This window comes from Cajanus cajan, chromosome 6, assembly GCF_000230855.2.
Source record: "Cajanus cajan strain Asha chromosome 6, NIPB_CcT2T_4, whole genome shotgun sequence".
NCBI lineage: Eukaryota > Viridiplantae > Streptophyta > Magnoliopsida > Fabales > Fabaceae > Cajanus > Cajanus cajan.
The window spans coordinates 35,845,630-35,869,295 of NC_138522.1; the positions used below are offsets into that span (position 1 = coordinate 35,845,630).

The 23,666-nt window shown below is 32.3% G+C and overlaps 1 protein-coding gene and 1 pseudogene across 5 annotated transcripts; one reads left to right on the forward strand and one right to left on the reverse strand.

Moving 5' to 3' along the window:
• The first annotated feature begins 971 nt into the window (after nt 1–971).
• Nucleotides 972–2,663, forward strand: LOC145958671 (secreted RxLR effector protein 161 pseudogene; annotated as a pseudogene).
• A 14,197-nt stretch (nt 2,664–16,860) lies between these two features.
• LOC109814426 (Ribonuclease P protein subunit P38-like protein) lies at nt 16,861–20,522 on the reverse strand. Of its 5 annotated transcripts, none has more exons than XM_020378851.3 (4): nt 20,204–20,522; nt 18,551–19,716; nt 17,542–18,449; nt 16,861–17,336 (listed from the first exon to the last, which is right to left on the reverse strand). In XM_020378851.3, the coding sequence occupies exons 2-4, from the start codon at nt 19,683–19,685 to the stop codon at nt 16,992–16,994; spliced, it is 2,388 nt and encodes a 795-aa protein (XP_020234440.1). In that variant the 5' UTR covers nt 19,686–19,716; nt 20,204–20,522; the 3' UTR covers nt 16,861–16,991. The 5 variants fall into 5 exon arrangements, with proteins under 5 accessions (XP_020234440.1, XP_020234436.1, XP_020234437.1 ...); XM_020378847.3 differs by having other exon boundaries at nt 18,551–19,722; XM_020378848.3 differs by having other exon boundaries at nt 19,994–20,522.
• Between the last annotated feature and the right edge of the window lie 3,144 nt (nt 20,523–23,666).

Consider the following 23,666-nt stretch of genomic DNA (forward strand, 5'->3'; position numbering starts at 1 on the left):
CAGCCAAGCTGAAGTGATGTTGAGAGATGGAGCATAGTGTTGTATTCTATTTGCTGTTGTGAGTGTGGAAACTGAGAAGATTATCAATAGGTAGGAGTTGTGGGGGAAATTTTGAAGGTGTTTTTGGATGAGGTATATGGGTTACCTCCTACTGGGGAGATTGAGTTTAGCATTGATCTGGTCCCTGGTGTAGGGCTAGTGTTGGTTGCTCCCTATAGGATGGCCCCAACAGAGTTGGTTGAATTGAAGTGTCAGGTGGAAGAGTTGAAAAGAAAGATTGACTACTTCTCCTATGTTGGTGTTGCCTAATCCTAATGAGCCATTTGAGGTGTGTTGTGATGTTTCTCACCTAGGGTTGGGGTGTGTATTGATGTAGAATAGGAGAGTAGTTGCATATGCTTTAAGGCAATTGAAGAATCATGAGAGGAATTATCCTACTCATGACTTAGAGTTGGCAGCAGTTGTTTTTGCCTTAAAGGTATGAATGCACTATTTTCATAGTGCAGGATTTAACATCTTTGATGATTTCAAGAGTTGAAGTACTTGCTTGATCAGAAAGAGTTGAACATGAAACAAAGACAGTGGATGAAATATTTTAAAAGATTATGAATTTTAGTTGATGTATCACCCTAGGAAGGCTAATGTAGTGACAGACGCTTTGAGTAGAAAATCCATCCACATGTCTAGTTTGATGGTGAAGGAGTTGGAGCTGGTTGAGAGATTTAGAGATTTGAATCTGTATGTGGAGTTGGCTCAAGACCACATTAGCTGTGGCATGATTACCATTGCTAGTGAGTTCTTATAGCAAGTTGGCATGAAGTAGTTGTAATATTCGGAAGTTGTGAAGGTTCTTAATTTGTTAGATACAGAAAAAGCAGTTGGCTTTAAGATGGGTGAAGATAGGATTTGAGGTTTAAGGGCAGAATTTGCCTACCTCAAGATTCTAAGTATAGAGAGACATTGTTGAATATATGGCGGCCTGTCTGACCTGTCAGAAGGCTAACGTTGGGCACCAGAAGTCTGGTGGTTTAATTGTAGATGATGAAGATCCTGTAGTGGAAGTTGGATAGTATCACTATGGATTTCATTGATGGATTGCCTAAGTCGACTAGAAATAGTGATGCTATTTGAGTTGTGATTGACAGATTGACTAAGTGTTCACATTTCTTGCCTGTCAATATCAAGTGATCCTTGGAGAAGTTCACACAGCTGTCTTAAAATCCTTTTATGTTTTAAAACAAGCACCAAAACAGTGGCATGAAAATTTTGATCAAGCTTTACTTAATGATGAGTTTACTTCCAGTAGTGTTGATAGATGTGTGTACACCAAATTTGTGAATGATGATTGTGTTATCATATGCTTATATGTGGATGACATGCTTATTTTTGGTACTTGTGATGATATATGTTCAAAACTAAATATTTTCTTGCTTCTAAGTTTGATATGAAAGACATGGTGAGGCAAGTGTAATCTTGGGAGTTAAAGTTGTAAGAAAGGGTGGTAGTATTTTACTATCCCAAGGACATTATGTTGAGAGACTTCTTAAGAAGTTTGATTATTGCGACTGTAAGTCTATGACTACCCTTTATGATGTTAACTCTCAACTAAAATAGAATAAAGGAGATTCTCTTGCTCAATCTCGATATGCCCAAATTATAGGGAGCATGCTACCTATGATGAACTTTTCTAGATCCAACATTGAATATGCAGTAAGTAGACTAAGTAGATATACCCATAGTCCTAATCAAGACCATTGGGAAGCACTTTCAAGACTCATGAGATACTTGAGAGGTACCATGAATCATTGTATTGAGTATAGTAGATTTCCCATTGTACTAGAAGGATACAATGATGCTAATTGGATCTTCGATTCAAATGAGACAAAATCCACTAGTGGCTATGTATTTACACTCAGTGGTGGTGCGATTGCATGGAGATTAGTTAGGCAATCTATTATGGCTAGATCAACTATGGAGTCAAAGTTTGTAGCTTTGGATATGACTAATACTAAGGCTGAGTGGTTGAGAAACTACTTGGTAAACATTCCTCTAAGAATGAAACCAACCCCATCAGAGTCAATATATTGTGACAGCCAATTGATAATAGCCATAATTAAGAATAAATATTACAATGGGAAAAATAGACATATATATACAATTGAGACATGATATAGTACAACAGTTGCTGAAGGATGGAACTATTTTCATTAGTTATATGAAGTCAGAAGGAAACTTAGCAAATCCTTTGACAAAACTCCTAGGAAGAAAAATGATTTATGAAACATCAAGAAGAATGGGACTAAAGCCAATTGAAAACAAACACGTGATGGTAATCCAACCTTTGTGATTGGAGATCTAATGAATGAGGTTTATATGGGTAAGAATAAGTCACCTATTAGTTCTACTAGCACTAAAATTGATTTCTTAAATCTTTGTCCTTTCCTATGATGTGATAAAGTGCTAAAGCTACATTACTGAGATGATAAGTTTTATTGTTAAGCTTTATGATGAGAAAGCTTGACACATTATAAAATTTTTAATGATTTTCATATCTCTTATAGGTGGTGTATGATTTGTGGCATGCACTTGATGAAATCACCTATATGAGTGTTAAGTGGGGCCAATTGCATGAGATATTGGCGAGATCTCTAAAGCACTCATGAATACCAGGCATGCGCATGACCTAGTAGCGCAAAACAATGATAACAAAAAGAATTGTGGGGTGTAATGTGATTTATAAAACTACTAATATACAGTAAGTGTTTTTTGTTCATATAGCTTGCTACACCAATCTCACTCTATGTTAAGTATTACCAATCTAGGTCTGGTTCATATAGCTTGTTACACCAGCTCCAATCTCTTCTTTCTTAATCTCTTTTTTTAAAGTAAAATAAAATATTTTTTTTTTTCTTTTGAAATATGTGGGGGATTGTTGCATATATATGACACATATGAGTATCTATTTCAAAAGAAGTCTCATATTGCTTGGTCCATGTAAAATTTGAGTCATTATGTATCAAAGTGTTCCTAACACTTCCAAAGAGGCAAACAAAAGGTGTTAGGCTCGCGTGTATGACAATGGGCCTTGTGAGTCCATTGTAGTTCAAATTTGTCGATTTCCCTCCCTATGTGTGCAAAAAATGGGATTCGATTTTTTTTTAATTTTTGATTACATTAAATTGTTTTAATTAATTGAGACAAAATTTATCCAAAATATGACTATTTTTTATGTTTCAATTTAAGAGTTGACACGATCTTAAAAATCTCATCTGACCCTACCAGATCTAATATTTTATTCGGATAAAGTTTATCCCTTAATTTTTGACAACTTACAGTTATGTTTGGATAAAGTTTATTCCCTAATTTTTGGATGATTTACAAGTTTCTCAAGAGCTCCATAACTCTATAAATAAATGTCTTTGCATCACTGTTTAATTGTCCCAAAACACTTCAGTTTTCTCTTTTCTTTCTATTTTCTCTCTTTTAGGTTCTCATCCCTTACTAGTTTTGTTCCTTAAGTTGCTTGAGACGATCCTATTGTATGTTGGAGGGCTTGCACCTATACATAGATAAGTGCTTAAGGTCAATGCCATCACACGCCTTAGGGAGAATTTATCTAACATGTTTGTTCAGTGTTTTAGGTTACCAATTTGTGCATCTGTCATATACAACAACACCTAATACGTCTTAAACTTACTGTAGTTCACTCTCAACACTGGAAAAGAAAGAATAAAACATTCAACTATCTTAGAATTAACATACACATTGATATATGTATAAGGTAGGAAATAAAAAATAAATAAATAACTTGTACACATATACAATCTACATACACAATATACTAGAGTATATAAGTAATCCTACTTGTCGATCAAATAATTATGCAAGACCTAGCTACAATAGAATAGTCTTAGCAAAATGAGTCATTAGCAACATGACTCACCACCTAGCCAACCAAGCCATCCAACTAATTTTATCATGCTCTCATACCAAGTATGATCATTACAGTTTCAATCACAAGGAAAAGAAGGATAAACTTGTGAAAAGAATCAACATATAATACAACATTGAGTAACAAATTGAATCAATTAAATAACAACATTCAACTTAACAAACAACTTTAAATTGTCAACAAGTTCCAAACATACAACTTGCAATTTAAAACAACTTATAATAACTCCAACATTTCACAAACTTGACATCAACATCATTAATTGATTTCAACTAAACAACATAAGTAACAATAAACCACTAAGGAGATTGTAATTATATATAAATATAAGTTTTTTTTTTCAGTTATAAGTTATTTTTTAGCATTTCTTAAAATTGTGAATTTAAATATTTTAGTAAGTAAAATAAATAAAGAGGTAACAATCTAGTTTTTACTCTTGATGTAAAATAATAATGCATTAGTTTAATCATAAAGATTCATAATTTAATGATTAACTAGAATATTAACATTAATTAATTAATCTTTATTGTATAAATTTATAAATTTTTGTAGAATTATACATATATACATACATACATATACATATATATACACACACATATATACACACATACGCACACATATACACACACAAATGGCACAGAAAGCTAGAAGAAGTAAACAATTTTCATTAATTATAGGGATAAGGAAGAAGAAAAATTCAAAGGGGTGGGGGGCTCATCCGCATAAATGTGAAGATGGGTATGCATAATACTATTGGATCAGTTAGAAATAAGAATCTTCTTAGAAAAGAATTTGCATTTGCAAATGAATAAAATAAGAATAAATGACATTAAATTCAAACTATGAACAATCATGCAACTTGTCTATAAATAGGCTTTTAAAGGTTGCCTAAAATCAGATGAGAGAAAGCTAATTCTTGTGAGTGAAAAAGTTATGTGAGAAAAATAGAAAAATTTAAGCGTCTCAATATTAAGTTGTCTTCAAGGTTCTAAATACTCCTAATACCTATTTCAATTGTCTCATAAATTATTCAAATAGGGAGAAGAGACATTTGTAATAAGTTTTTTTCTTCTAAAAAAATATAACTATAATTGTTCGGTAGGATATCCCTAACTCTATCTTGTTCATTTATTTTATGCTAATGTTATATATAATTTAACTGCTTTTGATTCTTTTAACATAGTATATGCATTATTTGTGTGTGTTTTTAATTTATTTTAAAATGTTAATTCTTATTTGCAAATACTTTATTTAAAACTCTTACATTTTAGTTACATAAAATAATGTCAAGTTCATTTAGATAATTGTTTTATACTTAAAATATTGGTTATTTATATATTTTATTATGTTTTAATTATAGTTATAATTTTATCTTTTATCTAACACATATTAAACTAGAATGAAAATATGTATAGACATGATATATATATATATATATATATATATATATATATATATATATATATATATATATATATATATATATATATATATATATATATATATATATATATATATATATATATATATATATATATATATATATATATATATATATATATATATATATATATATATATATATATATATATAGTAATCGGTATTTTTTTTATTCATTATGATTAGTAAGTTATTATGATGGTATTTTTTAACTAATATGATCATGTATGAGTAAAAAAAAAAGTTTGAATTTCTTTGTAGGTTAGAAGTTTGACCTTGGGGATTTAAATAAGTATTTATTTGATCTAGGTGAAATATTCTTGTTATAACTCATTTATCCTGACTAGTCAGTACAAATCTATAATTAAAATCTTTCCATGGAGTGTGATTAAATTTTAAAAAATAATAATAAATAAATATATGCATGTATATATATATATATGTGTGTGTGTGTGTGTGATATATTTTACTTATTTGTTTGATTTATATGATTTATGTTCTCACTCCTTTTATGTATTAAAATCTTTCCATGGAGTATGATTAATTTTTTTAAAAAAAATAATAAATAAATATATGTATGTATAAATATATATATATATATATATATATATATATATAGAGAGAGAGAGAGAGAGAGAGAGAGAGAGAGATGTATAGATATATGATTATATTTTAGTTATTTGCTTGATTTATATGATTTATGTTCTCACTCCTTTTGTGTTCTTGTCTCTTTAAATTTATTTATTTATTTTTGTTTTAAAAAACTATTATAAATTGATTATATAGATGAATTCACCCAATGTTGGACTTTTCACCATTTTGGTACATGTCATTTTTCCTTGAATGCAATGGACAATTGATACACAAAGTAATACAATCACCTTTCATGGACAAGGTTCCCTAGCAATAATACTCCCAAACAAGACTACACCAATCTTCTTTGATAGTCATGAAACCATCACTTTAACCCTTCCTCCAACAAATCACGTCAACCCACTATGTAATATATAGCATTTGTTATTGTAAAATGACATAAGAAATATGAAGGGTTTGTAAATATTAACTATTAAAAAAAACAACAACCTTTTCTTTTCTTATAAGCAATTGGTAAAAATGCTAGTAAATATGACTAGTAATTAATATCTATGTGTGATAAATAAACTTATCCTTTATGTACCTCCAATTAATTCAGTATTATAGGTTGTGTAATTTGAATATTTTTTATTTTTTTAATAATTAAATAATTATAAGCCATATTTAGAAGAAATAAGATAAGTGTTACAAAGATCTCATACTATAGAAGTGAGCAATTTAAGTGGCTAGACCCTACCGAATCACAATGTGACATCCTCTACTCGCATATATGAATAACATATATTTAACGAAGCAACAGATATAAAAATAAAATTTAATCCATACCTAATTAGCCAAATATAAAATCCAACGTAAGGTAAAGAAAGTAACATAACAATCTCTCAAAACAAAACCATAAATTGCGAAAATTCAACTCTAAACATGAATCATTATAATCATAATGTAAAAAACACACAACTTTACAAGCCAATCATTTATCATCTCACAAATTAACAATACAAACATCATTAATCATGTATCAACTTACAACATATAGATTCATCATCATACATCATCAACCACATAACTTATTCATCATCATTCAACTATAAAACAACAAGTTTTCATCATGCAAGTGCCCGACGAACCACGTTTGGCATGATTTCAACCCAAAATGATTCTCTCTCCTCATGCTCAACGCCACCAATCTTATGCTCAGCATGAACAAGACAAAACCCCTTGGTTGAAACTAAACCTAATGCCATGAAGATGCGGCTGACACGACATCAGTTTTGCACTTGTGCAAAACTCAATTTTGGCACTAACCACTTGAAAATCAACCAAAATTCACATGCAACCAGATATAAATCCCATTTGCATCATATATAGTTCATAAACAACACCAAAAACAACATGAAACTAAAGATTAAGAAGATCCACCATCTACTCTTCATAAGCAACTTCAAGAACATCCCAATTTCGCAATTCATCACTCATGGATTTCAAACAACAATAGCTATGAATCTAGTGACTCTAATCAACAAAAAATCATCATACAACAAGGATCATTCAAAACATCAAGCTTCCCTTACCTCTTAACAATCTAAATCAAAGAGAAGAAAAGAATTTCACATGTCCTAAAACTGGAGATTCTTGACTTCGCAAGCTTTGATCTCTAACTCGACAAGATTGATCAACTACAATAAGGGAGAAGAGAAAGGTTTTAGTAAAGGAAAATGGAAAGAATTCACTCAAATTTCAACGAAATTCTCATTAGCTTCTCTCTAAGGTTTCTTAACATATGAACTTATGAGATTCATGTCTTAAGAAAAACCTTATATGTCCTTCCTGAAGTTGACCCAACTTATCTCTAATTCAACTACCTCAAATACCAACTTAACCCTCAAAATTCCTTGACTCTAGAGTTCTTAAACAACAATTAACAATTAAATAACACAAATCATACAATCACTTATATAATTAAATCAAATGTCACAAAATTAATAGTGTTACACCTACCTAAATTTTCATTCTCAATTTCAAGATTACAAAACTAAGCCTATAATATTTGAATGAAGAATGACCAACACATTAGACTAGAGTTGTCAAATAGATTTGTTCAATGCAATAGGTGAATGCTTATGATGTATATTAAGTTGAGTCAACCTAAGTTCTTAATCAGTCACTAATTTCTTTGTCTATCCATTGGATAAATTAACCTATTTTCTTTTTTATTTTTATTTAATTTTTACAAATTAGAGAGAGAGAAAAAAAAATCAAACCAAATAGGTTGAACGAGTTTAACGAGCTATCAAACCATACATTTTTATTTCGATATCTATACTTCCATCTAATGTATTAGATACTCTCTCTCTCTCTCTATATATATATATATAACTAATTTCTCACAAATAAAAAATTTATTAAATATATTTAATTTTCACAATTTTATATTACATTTTTTAAAATATTCTTAACCACATTCATGATAGATAGTGTTCTTATTAATTATTATAGGAATATTTTTGGATTTAACATTAAATAAAATTGACTTTAGTAGAATTTGCTTATATCTAAGAAATTTAATTTTTTTTACTTATATATAAATAAGTCCAAAGAAAATAGTGCTTAAAAACATTTTTTCTTTTAGGATTGTGGAGTGTAAAATAAAAAGGGTATGATATCGAGCCCAATTGTATTATAATAAAACCAGATATTGTTATATTTCCAAAGTGGTGAAGAATTGCTTCATTGATTTTAGGCAAGTTATATGATTTCCGAGCCCACGACGATACTTTTGAGGGTTCATCCAACCGATAATGGCCCAACAAAAGGAAAATATTAGGGCTGGTGATAAACACACCTCCACTCTCATATAAACACACCCCCTTTTTAAAAAAAATAAATATAAAATGTCTAAATTACCCTTTAAAAAAATGAAATTCTTAAATTTACACCTCCCTACCCCCACCCTCCTTCCCCGCACCCCACATTTCACACCCCTCTTCTTCCCAAAGCCTCTTTCCGCTCAATGTTATTAAGCAATATACTTTTACAGTCATTCTGAATAGAAAAAAAGGACTAGTCCCACCATAATCAGCATAAGAAAGGTTCTTTTACAGTCATAGCATTTCGAAAAGTACTTTTACAGTCATTAGCATTCTGGAAAGTACTTTTTGGAATAGAAATTATTGTTCATATAATTCCGGAAAGAACTTTCCGTAATAGTAACTTTAATATTATGGAAAATACTTTCCGGAATTATATAACAAAATATTTCCGGAAAATACTTTCCGGAATAAGAATTTAATATTATGGAAAGTATTTTCCGGAACATTTTTATATAATTCCGGAAAGAACTTTTCGTAACAGTAAGAAGAAGAAGAAGAGGAGTGCCAGAAAGAGAAAGAAGAGGGGTGCGCAATGTCGGCAAGTGATTCTGTATGAGAAAGACTCTTACTTGTTCTATGAAAAGAAAGATTAGTACAAAAATAACTTTTAAAATCGGGGTTTTAAAATCAGTCATAAGGTAGCCATTTTAAAAGTGACGCAGTGGCCTGTAGAACGGCCCCAGAACGGCCCTTGCTGCAAGCAGAACGGCCTGTACTGCTTGCAGAACGGGCCGTACTGATTGAAGAACGTGGCGTACTGCTTGCAGAACGGGGCATACTGAAAACAGTATGGCCGTTTTTCTGTAGAACGGCCAGCACTGAAAACAGAACGGACCGTATTGCAAGCAGTACGGGCCGTTCTGCTTGCAGTACGGCCCGTTCTGCTTGCGGGGAAGGGGGTGCGAGGAAGGGGGTGCGAGGAAGGAGGGGTGTAAATTTAGGAATTTTTTTTTTTTAAGGGTAATTTAGACATTATATATATATTTTTTTTAAAAGGGGGTGTGCTTATAGGAGAGTGGAGGTGTGTTTATCACGAGCCAAATATTAGTATATTATATTTAACATTTGTCATTAAAACTTTCACGACCCAAAAAGAAACCCGAATTTTTATGGACGAAGTTATGTAAAAGTAATGCTGTCATATGGACAAGAAGAATTGTGGTCACACTTTTGTTATTCCTTTTGCGATTTATGCTTTTCTTCTACTTTCCCATTTGCAAAGCCAGAGAAAACAAACAGGGAAGAGAGAACTTGCTACATCACCACGGCATCTTATAACATATAAGCACCTTATTTGATGAAATATTAGATCAACAAAAGGAAAATATTCCACCAAGTCTAGTCAAAGTTCATGTGATTAGAAGTCAGAGTGAAAAAAAAAAAAGGTTTTTATAATCTTTCTTGTTTCACACATAACTATCCATAAAGATCATAGTGCTTTTAAAGTGAAAAGGTTCACGGATTTTTTTTATTCATTTCACAAGCATAGATTATTTACGGAATCAAAGTTGGCCTATCTTTTCTGTTTTCTGATTGGGGTCAGTGGCATGTACTATTCTTTTTTTTGGTGTGCAGCATACCTACTATGGAAGGTAGGTGTAATTGGTTGAGTATGTTAAAAATGGGAACATGAAATTTTGACTTATAATCAAATGTACACAGTACGCTTAACTTTTCATTTATTAATCCAACCTAACAAACGGCAAATTATTTCATCAAATAAGGTGACAGGGCATACCCACGGATTCAAAAAAATTTGTTAAGTAAGGACAATAAAATTTCCTATATTACTTTTAGTAAAAATATAATAATTTTTTAGAAAATATATTTTTATGGTAAAAAAGTTAAAATATCTTATTTTTATAAATTATGATTATCTTATAAATAGAGTAACAACTTTTCCTTTTTCTCTTTCTTTCTGAGATTATATTTAAGTGTAATTTTATATTTTTTGTGATTTATTTATGATAAAAATAGAAAAGATTACAAAGATGGTCATAATAAGGATTGACTTATTTAAAATTAGAGGAATAAAATGATAAAAATTAATAGGATAAAAATAATAAAATTATTAATTTATTTTCTTTTAGTGTCTTCTAAATTTCTGCACTCGTTTAAAATAAAAAAATATTTTATGAGTACAATGTCTATTTTTTTTATAAGAGTAATTTTTTTTATTTAAATATGTTTAAGTTATAAAAAAAATGTGTGGCAATTACTTTGATGTTTAAGTTAAAAAAAATTGTGTGATAATTTATCTTATTCCTCTTAATGTGGATCCTCTCACACAATACACATATACAGGGTCAAAGAATTAAAAATTAAAATTAAAATTAAAAAAACTATATTAGTAAATTAAATAATAACATCTTTAATGAGTAAAGAAGTAATACATCTTTTAGTAAAAAAATACTGTATATTATAATAATAAAAAAATGAGGAGGGATCTACTTATTTCAAGAGTAAATTTTTATAGACTTATTTCACTTAATAATTTATGTTCTACATCAAGTGTTCAACCGTTAAATTAAAATTCTTTAATGTATAGATCAAATTTATAAAATTAAAAAAATAAAAATTATTTGATACTCTATTTCATTAATTTAAATTTATGGATAATAAAAAAATGTTAATTTGAATCCATCTAACAAAGTATCATATGATTTTTAATTTTTTAAAAAAATTTATAAACTTGATTTATACGTAAAAGCTTTAATTTAACTGTTAAATATTTAAAAATTGATGTAAAATATTCATTATTAAGTAGAATACATTGAGAACTTTTAATTTAACAGTTGGATTTTTAAAAATTTAATGTAGAGCATTAGTTATTAAGTAAAATAAATCTATCAAAACTTACTCTTAGAATAAATGAATTTTTTTTCATAAAAAATTAAGATAATCTTGTCACAAAATAAAAATAATTAAATAATAAAATAAAATATAAGCAAAATATTAATATATTTTATCATATTAAATATAATAATATAATTAATAATATATTTTTTATAAAATAATTAATATTATATATATATATATAAAAAATATATTTAAGTGGGAGCAACTGCCCACTAATACAAACATGGGATCCGTCCTTGCAAACCCTCATAAGAAAAGTAAACTTCATGTATTTCCCTAATATTATAGGGAATTTTTTTACTGTTATATAATTTTTTTAAAAAAAAAAGCTGAGAAAATTGACTCGCACAAAATATTTATCCAACTAGACTTATTTTTTTTTTTTTTGTAAAAGTTAGAATTTGGCCACTAGAAAACCGAATTCTAAACTTTTACATGGGGGCACCGGGCGTGTGGTTGTTGAAATTCGATTCCAATAGAACTGAATTCTGAGTAGTCTTGTTTTTATATTTTTTTCGTTTTAAAAATGAGCCTGACCTTTTTCCTTAAAAAAAAGTAAAATTATATTTTATTTATTAAAAAAATTTAAAAATAACATATTATTATAATTATAATAAATTTGTATATAAAATAAAGTATTATGTGTATTTATTTAGTAAAATTATTTTAATTTAATAATAAAAATTTAATGATTACTAATTTTTGTCATAAAGTTTCATATATAATAATAATAAATAATTTATAATTTTAATAAGTTATAATTTTAATAATGTATAATTTTTATAATTGATAATTTTTATAATATATAATTTTAATAATTTATAATATTAATGACTTAAACATTACATACATAAAGAGAGATTGCATTAAATATTACATTAAGACAAAGTGAATTACATAAGGTTTAATCTTTGTAATAATGTCTAGTTCCACAACGAGAATGACTTATGTTAGATCCTGGGCTACGTCGTGTTGGTTGTTGCTTTGCAAAATTTGGATCATCATCAAGGACTAGTTGTTGGAATGCAGTTGAGGAACTACTAGATTTATTATAAAAATCCGATTGGTAACTGTACTGGCCAGTCGAGTTGTCGACTTGTCCCTCACCAATCTGCTGACTCGGTCAAAGGTTTACCAGCCTAACCAAGCAGTAAGCTCATTATTGCCGAGCTCCTCAGCCCGACCATGAAACATGGACATCGGAACACCACATCGGCCCAAAGAGGCCACGTCATCAAAATACAATCTTGTCACCGCGCTGCCCGCGTTATGGGAACGAGGTGACGGTTATGACACATGGCGTCATGACAAATAGGCGTACGCGAAAAGTCATGACCCCTTGTCGAGCTCGGTCTTAACTCCTCAACCTACGGTCTTCGGAGCTCGGGGGGCTAGTGTACTATCTGTACCGCTATGCCGAGCTCGAGCTCGGCATCACAGCGCGGAGTGACCTCGGACACGCGCTAGGCGACATCGGCTCGCTATCCAATTAGGTCATAAACTGATCTCGGGCCTAAGGCCCAACAAAACCCTAATACACACAAAGGTACGGGCATTACTTATACGAGACTCATACACCCACAAACACTAACTTTGGCATCAGAGTCTCTTTTGCAGGTACCACCCCCATCTTGGAAAATGAAGCGTACTAGTGAAGGAGGCTCACCAATCTTACTCGGCGGATCACCTCTACAGCAGATCTCCGGTAAGAACATTTGGCGCCCACCGTGGGGCTCGAACCCACGACCACAAGGTTAAGAGCCTTCAAATACAAATTACGTTACCAAGGTCGAGTTCGAACCTTGATGTTAAAGTCGGGTTCGAACCTTCAAATACAAATTACGTTGCCAAGGTCGAATCCGAACCTTGATGCCAAGGTCGAGTCCGAACCTTGAGATCACATTTTCTTAACTAAGGTCGAGTTCGAACCTTGATATGCCAAGGTCGAGTCCGAACCTTGAGATCACATTTTCTTAACTAAGGTCGAGTTTGAACCTTGATATGCCAAGGTCGAGTCCGAACCTTGAGATCACATTTTCTTAACCAAGGTCGAGTTCGAACCTTGACATGCCAAGGTCGAGTCCGAACCTTGAGATCACATTTTCTTAACCAAGGTCGAGTTCGAACCTTGAGATCACATTTTCTTAACCAAGGTCGAGTTCGAACCTTGATATGCCAAGGTCGAGTCTGAACCTTGAGATCACATTTTCTTAACCAAGGTCGAGTTCGAACCTTGATATGCCAAGGTCGAGTCCGAACCTTGAGATCACATTTTCTTAACCAAGGTCGAGTTCGAACCTTGATATGTCAAGGTCGAGTCCGAACCTTGAGATCACATTTTCTTAACCAAGGTCGAGTTCGAACCTTGATATGCCAAGATCAAGTCCGAACCTTGAGATCACATTTTCTTAACCAAGGTCGAGTTCAAACCTTGATATGCCAAGGTCGAGTCCGAACCTTGAGATCACATTTTCTTAACCAAGGTCGAGTTCGAACCTTAATATGCCAAGGTCGAGTCCGAACCTTGAGATCACATTTTCTTAACCAAGGTCGAGTTCGAACCTTGATATGCCAAGGTCGAGTCCGAACCTTGAGATCACATTTACTTAACAAGGTCAAATTTGAACCTTCAAACAACAAATTTGGGAACTCCTCAGAAGCCCCTTTGCTCTTACATCACTCGGTGCTTGGGGGGAAAGTGTACTGACCAGTCGAGTTGCCGACTTGTCCCTCACCAATTTGCTGACTCAGTCAAAGGTTTACCAACCTAACCAAGCAGTAAGCTCATTATTGCCGAGCTCCTCAGCCCCACCATGAAACATGGACATCGGAACACCACATCGGCCCAAAGAGGCCACGTCATCAAAATACAATTTTTTCACCGCGCTGCCCACGCGTTATGGGAACGAGGTGACAGTTATGACACATGGCGTCATGACAAATAGGCGTACGCGAAAAGTCACGACCCCTTGTCGAGCTCGGTCTTAACTCCTCGACCTACGGTCTTCGGAGCTCGGGGGGCTAGTGTACTATCCGTACCGCTATGCCGAGCTTGAGCTCGGCATCACAGCGCGGAGTGACCTCGGACACGCGCTAGGCGACATCGGCTCGCTATCCAATTAGGTCATAAACTGATCTCGAGCCCAAGGCCCAACAAAACCCTAATACACACAAAGGTACGGGCATTACTTATACGAGACTCATACACCCACAAACACTATCTTTGGCATCGGAGTCTCTTTTGCAGGTACCATCCCCATCTTGGAACATCAAGCGTACCAGTGAAGGAGACTCACCAATCTTACTCGGCGGATCACATCTATAGCAGATCTCTGGTAAGAACAGTAACTATGTTGAAGATGGAGTTGTAAAATCTACTCTAAATAAGTTTGTAAAAAAATCCTCTGAAGCTGTTACAAATGAAATTCTTCCGTCAATTATGTTTTCTTGTGGTGTCATGTTGTGTGGAGGATTTGATACATGTTGGTGAGTCTCTTGATACGAGGGCATAGGAGTCGCACCGGTTTTAAATGTTGTTGTAGTCCTTCACTATTGGTGGGTCCTTAGATCTTACAGTAGTCGTGATACAGATAAAAATAGATGGAATTGGCCAAGTACCATTCCATGTATTCTCGTGTGTAAAACAATAGGTCTTGCATTGATGACCCATTAATGTGTGCTCAGGTCTATTATTCCATATGTCGATCCACTGAACATGTCTAGTAACCCAATTTTTATCTTGTCTTTCCATCATGTCAATGTTGTGTAGGTCATTCAAATTATTTGACAACAGCCGTTGGGGACCTCCTCATTTGTTCCATGGTCATCGCAACATACACCCTCTAGAACAAATTCTTCGTCAAGAGAGACAGGGAGGTACATGTCATGATTAATGTTGGACATGTCTACTCAAAAATTGCGTTAATCAAAGGCAAACACTCATATGATCACCTTTGATAAAATAAGTACAAGATTTTTAGTACAAAAGACATAACATCTAAGAGAAGTTTGACCAATAGGGAGATTTACAATAAGGTTAAATGAGATGTGGTGTGAATGTGGAAAATTCAAAAAAGTTCACATCTCATGCTCGCATGTTATTACTGCATGTTTACACGCATACCACAATTTTAACATCTACGTATCTCCTGTCTATACCTTACAACAAGTCTTTAAGGTATATGAAAGAAAATTTTGGGAACTGAGACACAGACTATCGACCAACTTACAATAGTCCAACTTTGTGTCCAAATCTAGAATTTAAAAGAACTTTTAAGGGTCGATCCAAGTCAAGCAGAATAAGATTAAATATAGACATTAAAGAACAATAAAATCGTGTAAAACATTATTTTTTTTTTCATACCCCTGGTCACATAAGAAAGAGATGTTCAAACATTGTTCAAGGTCGTCAATGATTTATGTAGCTTACAACTTATTTTTTTTAATGTATCATTTCCAAATTAATGTTAGTAATTACCTTATTTTGTTAATTATTAATTTATCATATTAATTTTACATTTAAATAAATATTATAAATTATTAAATTATTAAAATTATTATTTATTTAAATTAAAAATTATTCATATTATAAATTATTAACAAAAATACATATTAAAATAAATATATAAACATAATATTATTTATTATTTTATTAATATTATATATAAAATTAATAAATAATTTAACATTTAAAAAAAATAAAAAATTTCCTGCTCGAAATTCGGATTCTCAAGGACTGAATTCAGATAGGGTTCGTGGCTGGTATCATTAAAAAGCATCTCAAAATTCGACTCCAAAGACCAAATTCTGAGTTGCTACAGGAAACACGTTAAATATTTTGTGGGGTGCCATTTTCGAATTTAAAAAAAAGTATATATATATATATATAACAATAAAAAATTGGGTCTATGAATTGGCTCAAGTCAATTAAGAGCATCTCTAATAAACAACCTCCTGTGTCACATCACTGACACATCAACTCTGTTCTACTTTATGGGTTGCTTAAATTTTAGAAAGTTATTTCTACAAGCAATTTTGCTAAAATTTAAGCAATCTATAAAATGAGTCAGAACTGATGTAACAGTGATGCGGTACACGGGTTGTTTATAAGTAATTGCATATGCTCTAAGGACACAGGAAAAATGATAGAAGTTTCAATTCCATTGGAATTTGTGTGACATCCGTATACAAATTGATGTTATTAACTACAGTGACAAGTATAGTATAGACAAAATAAACACATGAAGGGCATTCTAAGCCACATGAATCCGTTGCTACCTTCTCAAACATGTCATTCCTTCACGAGCTAGTGTTCCCTCAAGGTCTCCTATAATTCTAGCCGTCCTAACTTCTAGACCTCTTTGAACTTCATGGAACAGATTTCTAATACTGTCGGCAAACCTGTTCATGTCAATGCCAGAACTTTTCTCCATCTCTTCTGCCACTCCAACAAAGCCAGAAATAATCTTGGACTGAATTTCCATCAGTTTTTGTCCTGTTGCAACTATGTACCTCTGTAGTTGAAATGTCTCCTCTAGGAAGTGCTCCAGTGTTGACGTTTTCTCCTTAGCTCTTGCAACATTCACATCTCCACGGTTTGCATAGAGGTCATTCTCGTGCTGAAACAATGTGCAACAAATCATTGACAACTTTGCAATGCCAAATGGAGTTGGACACTAGAATTTGGATAACAGTTAATGCAACTTTGCTTCATTTTTTATAGTATTAAAAAGAAGCCAAAATGGATAAAAGATTGTTGTGAGCATGTTGTTAATGGATTGTAGTGTCAAAACTAATTGAACAATATGGAATTGGTGTGCTTACCATCCGTTTGCATAGATCATCAGTCTTCTCTTGGAGGGATTGATATCTTCCAACTTGTTTATTAAGCAAAGTGGTCAAGGACAGATAAGCCTTCATACCAACTTTGATATCATCAGTAATTTCTGCTTGTTCATCATTGGCTTGTCTTCCTGTTAACCTTTCAACAAGAACAAGTTGCTGCTTCAGCCTCTTGATCTTGTAAGATATTCCAAGAGCATGAAGATCCATCTTCCACAGGGGCTGTTTTGTTGTACTAAAGGTCTGGCTGGTAGAAGCTATCTTTTCAGAAGCATCAGCTTCCATTTTATATGGACTTTGATTTTGCATGGGAGTCGGACTATCCTCCCTAGAAAGACACTTTTCTTCTTCAATCTCATTTTCTGGAGATTGAACTAGTAAATTAGCACTGCCGAGCTGATCATGGGGCAGACAATGTACTTCCTTCTCACAATCTTCCTCAACCAAAGTTTCCATCTTTTCTAGCACTTTTTCTCCTGGTTTTCTCTTGACAACCTTGACTCTGGACCAGACAGCATCTTGGGCTAGTTCTGAAGACTGTGGAGGCAAATTTGAATTATTTTTCAAGGGCCTCAGTTTTGATACAAATTGGTCTTTCAGAGAAGTCAGTTCATCTTCTCTCTCCAACAGTAAGCTCTCCAATCTCATCTTGTCATGTCTTAGCTGTGTCACATCCTTGACTAGTCCCTCCACATGTGCCTGCAGCTGTTTGGCTTCTAATTCTGTTCTCAACAACTGCCAGCGAAATGCCTCCAATTTCTCATCTTTTAGTTGCATTTGTTCTGCAAAAGCATCTAGCTCTAAGTGATGCCTCTGTTCAATCAAGGTTGCATATCTTTCTGCCTCAGCTCTCATCCAATCTTCCACACGCTTAGCATTAGCAGGAATGGCTGGACACAAAATAATAGGACAAAGAGTCAAGGCAACTCTGCATGCACATTAGCAACAAATAAAGTAATATACAATACAAGTTTGAAGAATTTAATCTTACACACGTCTCCATTTCTTTGCTGCAAATAGTGATCAGGAAAAGGTGAAAATTGGTCTGGTTCATTTGCAATGTGTGAGGACCCTGTGGAACTATGCTGCATACCTCTAGTAGCACCAGGGAAAACATCCATCCTTGAACTCAAATTCACCAACATGCTTTTCAAGGAATGTCTTTCATGTTTTCCTTCTGAAACAGCCTTCCACCTTTGTGTCTCCTGCTCTGCATGCTTCCTCCTAGCCTTTGACAACTTAACCTCCTTCAACAGCATTTGCTTCTCTGCAGTATCCAACTTAGACTTCCTCAACATCGCTGACAAAATTTTATCCTTCTGTTCCAAATCCTTGTGAAACTTTGCAATCTCCAAAGACAATTTCTGTGCCATCAAATCTGACTCCTCCTTCTTCTCCATCACAGAAGCAAGCTCTTGCCTAGTAGCCTCCACTTGCTTAACGGCGCGACCGAGTTCAGCCTCAAGCTGCCTTTGGTTTGACACCAACTCAATGAAAGCAGTCTTGTGCTTCCTAAGATCAGAAGAATGCTCTTGAGCTTCACGCCTGGCAGATTCTCTCATTTCATCAGCATCCCTCTCAACCTTGGTGAGTTTTTCTTCCAGCTCCTTCCTCTTCTTCTCCTCTTGTTCAATCTCCTTGTCTCTTGACTCCACCAGAGCCTCCATGTCCCTCAATTTCTGATTCAGTTCAGAAATAGCAGCACCCTTGTTCTTCTCAAAAACTCTCAACTCACTCAATAGAGCCCCAATCTGCTGGCGGAGCCTCCTCCTTTCACTCAACCAGCTTTGCTCTTGTGCTGCAAAGATTCCCACAACTTTCTCATTGGCCTTGGCATCCTCATGCCTCATCCTTTTCAGATTTTCAATTTCCCTCTCAGCACTTCTGAGTTTGCACTCTCCCCCATTTGGCACTCCCTTCTGAACTTTCCACACAATCAACCCCAAAATCTGAGCACTCCCTTGAAGCATGGTGTCACGGATTTTAGACCATCTCTGAACTTCAACTTGCGGTTCTGTGAGGACTTGGAGCGCAAAGAATGCACAAGAAACACCAAAATACATGGGATACATGCTTTCAGTGTCACACCCAACTCTATCCAAAACAGAAATCTCCTTCTCACCCATTATTCCTGTGAGATCCGATTCCCTGGCACCTCTGCAACTGAAAACCAAAAGTTAAAAAACAAAACCAGCAAAATGTAAGACCCACATCACCTTACAAGCACATGACTCACTGGACACAAATGGGGAAAAGCACAGACCCACTTCTGATAAAACAGATCACAAAATGATTCAATAATTGGGAACCAACTAGGCTTCGTACATTGGCAGTGCAATAATTGAGGAACAGCAATACCCGGTGAAATTGATGGGTGCAGATTCAAAATGTGACTAAAACAATAGTTTCCTTAAAAAAACATTCAACAACTTACAATTCCACTTCTTCAACTCACATCCAGGGGAAAAAAAAACAAGGCAAGTGAGTGAAGGAGAGATTGCAGCTAGGTTCAGCAAAAAAGTATTATTCCAATGGACAAATCAACTCCACCAGTCACACCAAACAGCAAAGCTCATGTAGCTGATGTGAAAGGTATGAATCTTCTAAAAAAGGGCCGGAGAATGCATAGAAGATGGGTGCTTACACGTGTGACCCTGCACATTCGGTTGAAAAAGGGTACTCTACACTGAATAGAAAGAAAAGAAAACTATGAATTGTGCTCCCTGGTTTTCAGTGAAACACAACCCCACATGCTTCTCCCTTTCTTTTATTTTAATTTTTCTCTTTCTTGATTTCTTCTCCTCCTACCACCACCAACCCCTCACCCCTTTCCTTTCTCTAACTTCTTAACCATTTCAGCAAGCAAAAGCACTAGATTCCTGGATGCTTGTCACCATTAATTGCAAGAGAGAGAGCCTTAGCAACAAAAAGAATAAATATCTAAAATCAATTTGGCTATACAATATTCAATAAAATCAGAGTTGCTTACCTGTATTCAAAGTACACACAAAAAAAAACATTTTCCTAATAAAAATTATTAAAAAAACACTTGCATGACCAGAGTTTCTAGTTTCAACAGGAGATAAAAATTAAAAAGTAAAACTATCACAGATGGTACATATTTGAAAGTGCATGGAAGCAGTTACATAAAGTATATTTTTCCGTTTTCCTTCTTCGTATACGTATACAAGTGAGAACAAGTATTGGTTGCTTTGTAACGTGGTTTACCCATTTTTGACAAATAGGTCCCTTTCATGATTGATAGTATATAGTATAACAACAACAATACAAACAAATGAATTAATAGCTTCTCCTGGACCACGTATCTTATCCGTGAATTAATCACAACTTAGGAATTCAAATATTTTGTGATATGATACCTCCAATTTTACAATACCAAAAGTATATGTAACGTTCAGTTAAGTACATATTTCTCAATTTCCAAGCAATAAAGTTGTTAAGAGTAATGATGGATACCAAATGCACTAGAGGGATATGATTCTATTTAACTGCTTTCCTTTTGAGAATTGAGATCTGCAAAAGCTGGAACCTGTTAAACAAAAGCTACACAACATCAAATTAAATTATGAATGCCAGGTTCATGTACATAGCAGAGAAAATTAAGGTGGTGGCCTCTCATAAGTCCAATAAAGTCTAGTACCTCAGGAAAAATAAGACTTCAAATTAGGTTTTCTTTTCAACTTTTATGAATTTTTATGGTTAATGTATACAACTATACATGTATACATTACAATAAATTTTTCACTCACTATTATTAGAAAACTAATTTTGATTCATAACTTTCACTACCGGTGGAAATATTATTGTTTTCTGGACTCTTTTAATCATTATTCAATAATTAACTTTGATAGTTTTAAAAGATTTATTTGTATTGGAATGAAGAGGAACGACAATGATTGTTTATGTATAGCTATATCATATCATGTATACTTTTCCCTTTATTATTGACCTTAGGATGACTTATTGTACCTTTTGCAGTTTGCATATAAACGTTTTGTAATTTCAAAAATTCAAGATCTGTTATTGGTATGTGAACTCGGTAATGTCGGCTTCAAATTCTCCTATGCATTTTACAATGTTCTTTTCGATTTCACTTTTTTTTTTAAAAAAAAAATTGATTTTGGACTTAATTTCTCTTAATTACTATCCAACTTTTAAAATTATAGATTTTATTATTTAACTTTTAAAATTTTACATATTTTACAATTTTGTTAGCTTGATATTGTTAATTGATTGTTGATTCAACAACATATGATACATGTTACATCATTATCTATCTGTCATATTAACATGCCACATTGACAATTAATTTAACATATTAATAATAAACATATTATATTAACAATTAATATGTCATATCAATGGTGAATTAAAAATATTAAATGATTGGTTAATAAAATATGTAAAATTAAAAAAAAATTAATGATAAAATATATAATTTTAAAAATTAGATGAAAAAATTCCTAAAGACATAAAATATGGGTAAAAAATAAGTGTAATTAAGCTGATTTTAAAAGTCCAAAGATAAGGAGGTTGGAGGAGTTACCTGTGGATGTTGATATCTATCCACCCTATTGACTAGAACAGTATGAGAGCGAAGTGTAAGAAATATTTGATCTTAGAGACTGAAATTCGTAGCCTATGTTCCCACCACAGATCTCGAATTTTTGGTGATGCGTAGTTTGGGCCCATGCAAATTGATACGATATCATATCACAGACAGCAGTGTTGCATCGGTGATGAGTGAATGATCAAATATATAAATGAGATTTACATCATATCATATCTTATCAAAACTTCTCAGAGAGAAGGGAGAAATAATCTCCCTAGAGAGAGAGGGAGGGAGGAAGAGTGAAATTATTACTTATTAGAAAGTGTTTCTTTCTTCCATTTATTTTTCTCAATATAAGAAGAAAAAAAAATGTGTAGAAATGGATTTCTGTACAGGTAAAAAATTCAATTCTGGGCATGCTTGGACTAAGATTGTTTTTCCAAAGATTATAATATGATTGGTTAAAAAACAAAAATTATCGGCATTACTCTTCAATCATGTTTGTGATAATTTAAATTATAATCTTTAATCTAATTTCTACACTATTTTTTTAGTTTTTGTGTACAAAGAGAATAATAAGAATCGAGCATAAAATTCCGTACATGTTATTTCAACTTTCAACTTTCTTGTTAACTCTAATGATTTTTCTGTATTATAAATTTGAATACTCAGTTTAAAGAGTGAGACTCATTGTTTTTCTGTCCATTTTTCTAAATTTTGAATTAAATTATATTAGATATTATTATTATGACTATGATATTATTCTCATTGTATGTTATTACTCAATTTTGAATTTTGAATTTGGAATTAAATTAAATTATATTAGATATTAAGTTCTAACAAATTGTATGTTATTATTCTCAGATTTAAAATAAGTATTATTTTATTTTAAATTCTAGCAAATTCTATTATCTTCAAAATATTATTGTTACAGTCATATTATTATCTTCAAATTTAAATTAAATTAGGTGTTATCTTTTGTTATATTAAGTTCATTCATTGAAATAATAGAATAAAATACTTTTAATTTATATTATTCAATTATTGTATTTAAAAAACATTTACCTTACATTTACAAGAGTTAAAATATTAGTTGTAATTTCAACAAAAAAGATATCATTTTTTATGATAGTTAAAATTATAAATATATATATATATATATATATATATATATATATATATATATATATATGTGTGTGTGTGTGTGTGTGTGTATGAGGAGGGTTCAAATCGGTGTAACTTTTACTAAATATTACACCGTTCAATAACTTTAAATTAAATGTGAATTTTGTAAATTAACCATTAGATTGAAAGTCCATATCTCTTAGATCATATATACAAAATTTTATATTAATCCAAGATGATTTGATACTTTATTCTTATAAAACATTGACGTAATATATTTATTTCAAAATATACTTAAATATGAACACTTTGATTACCCTCAAGTTGTTGCTCAAAATTTTAACAAAATTTGATATACACATATAAAGTGGTATAAATTTTCAATCCAACGGTTAGATTTATAAAATTT

Excerpts from the sequence above, each read along its gene's own strand:
- LOC109814426 (XM_020378851.3), bottom strand. The coding sequence starts at position 19,685 with ATGGGTGAGAAGGAGATTTCTGTTTTGGATAGAGTTGGGTGTGACACT. Across the intron at positions 18,450-18,550 it reads GCAAAGAAATGGAGACGTGT|CCATTCCTGCTAATGCTAAG; the intron begins GTAAGATTAAAT and ends TTTTGTGTCCAG. Across the intron at positions 17,337-17,541 it reads ATGATCTATGCAAACGGATG|CACGAGAATGACCTCTATGC; the intron begins GTAAGCACACCA and ends ACATTGTTTCAG.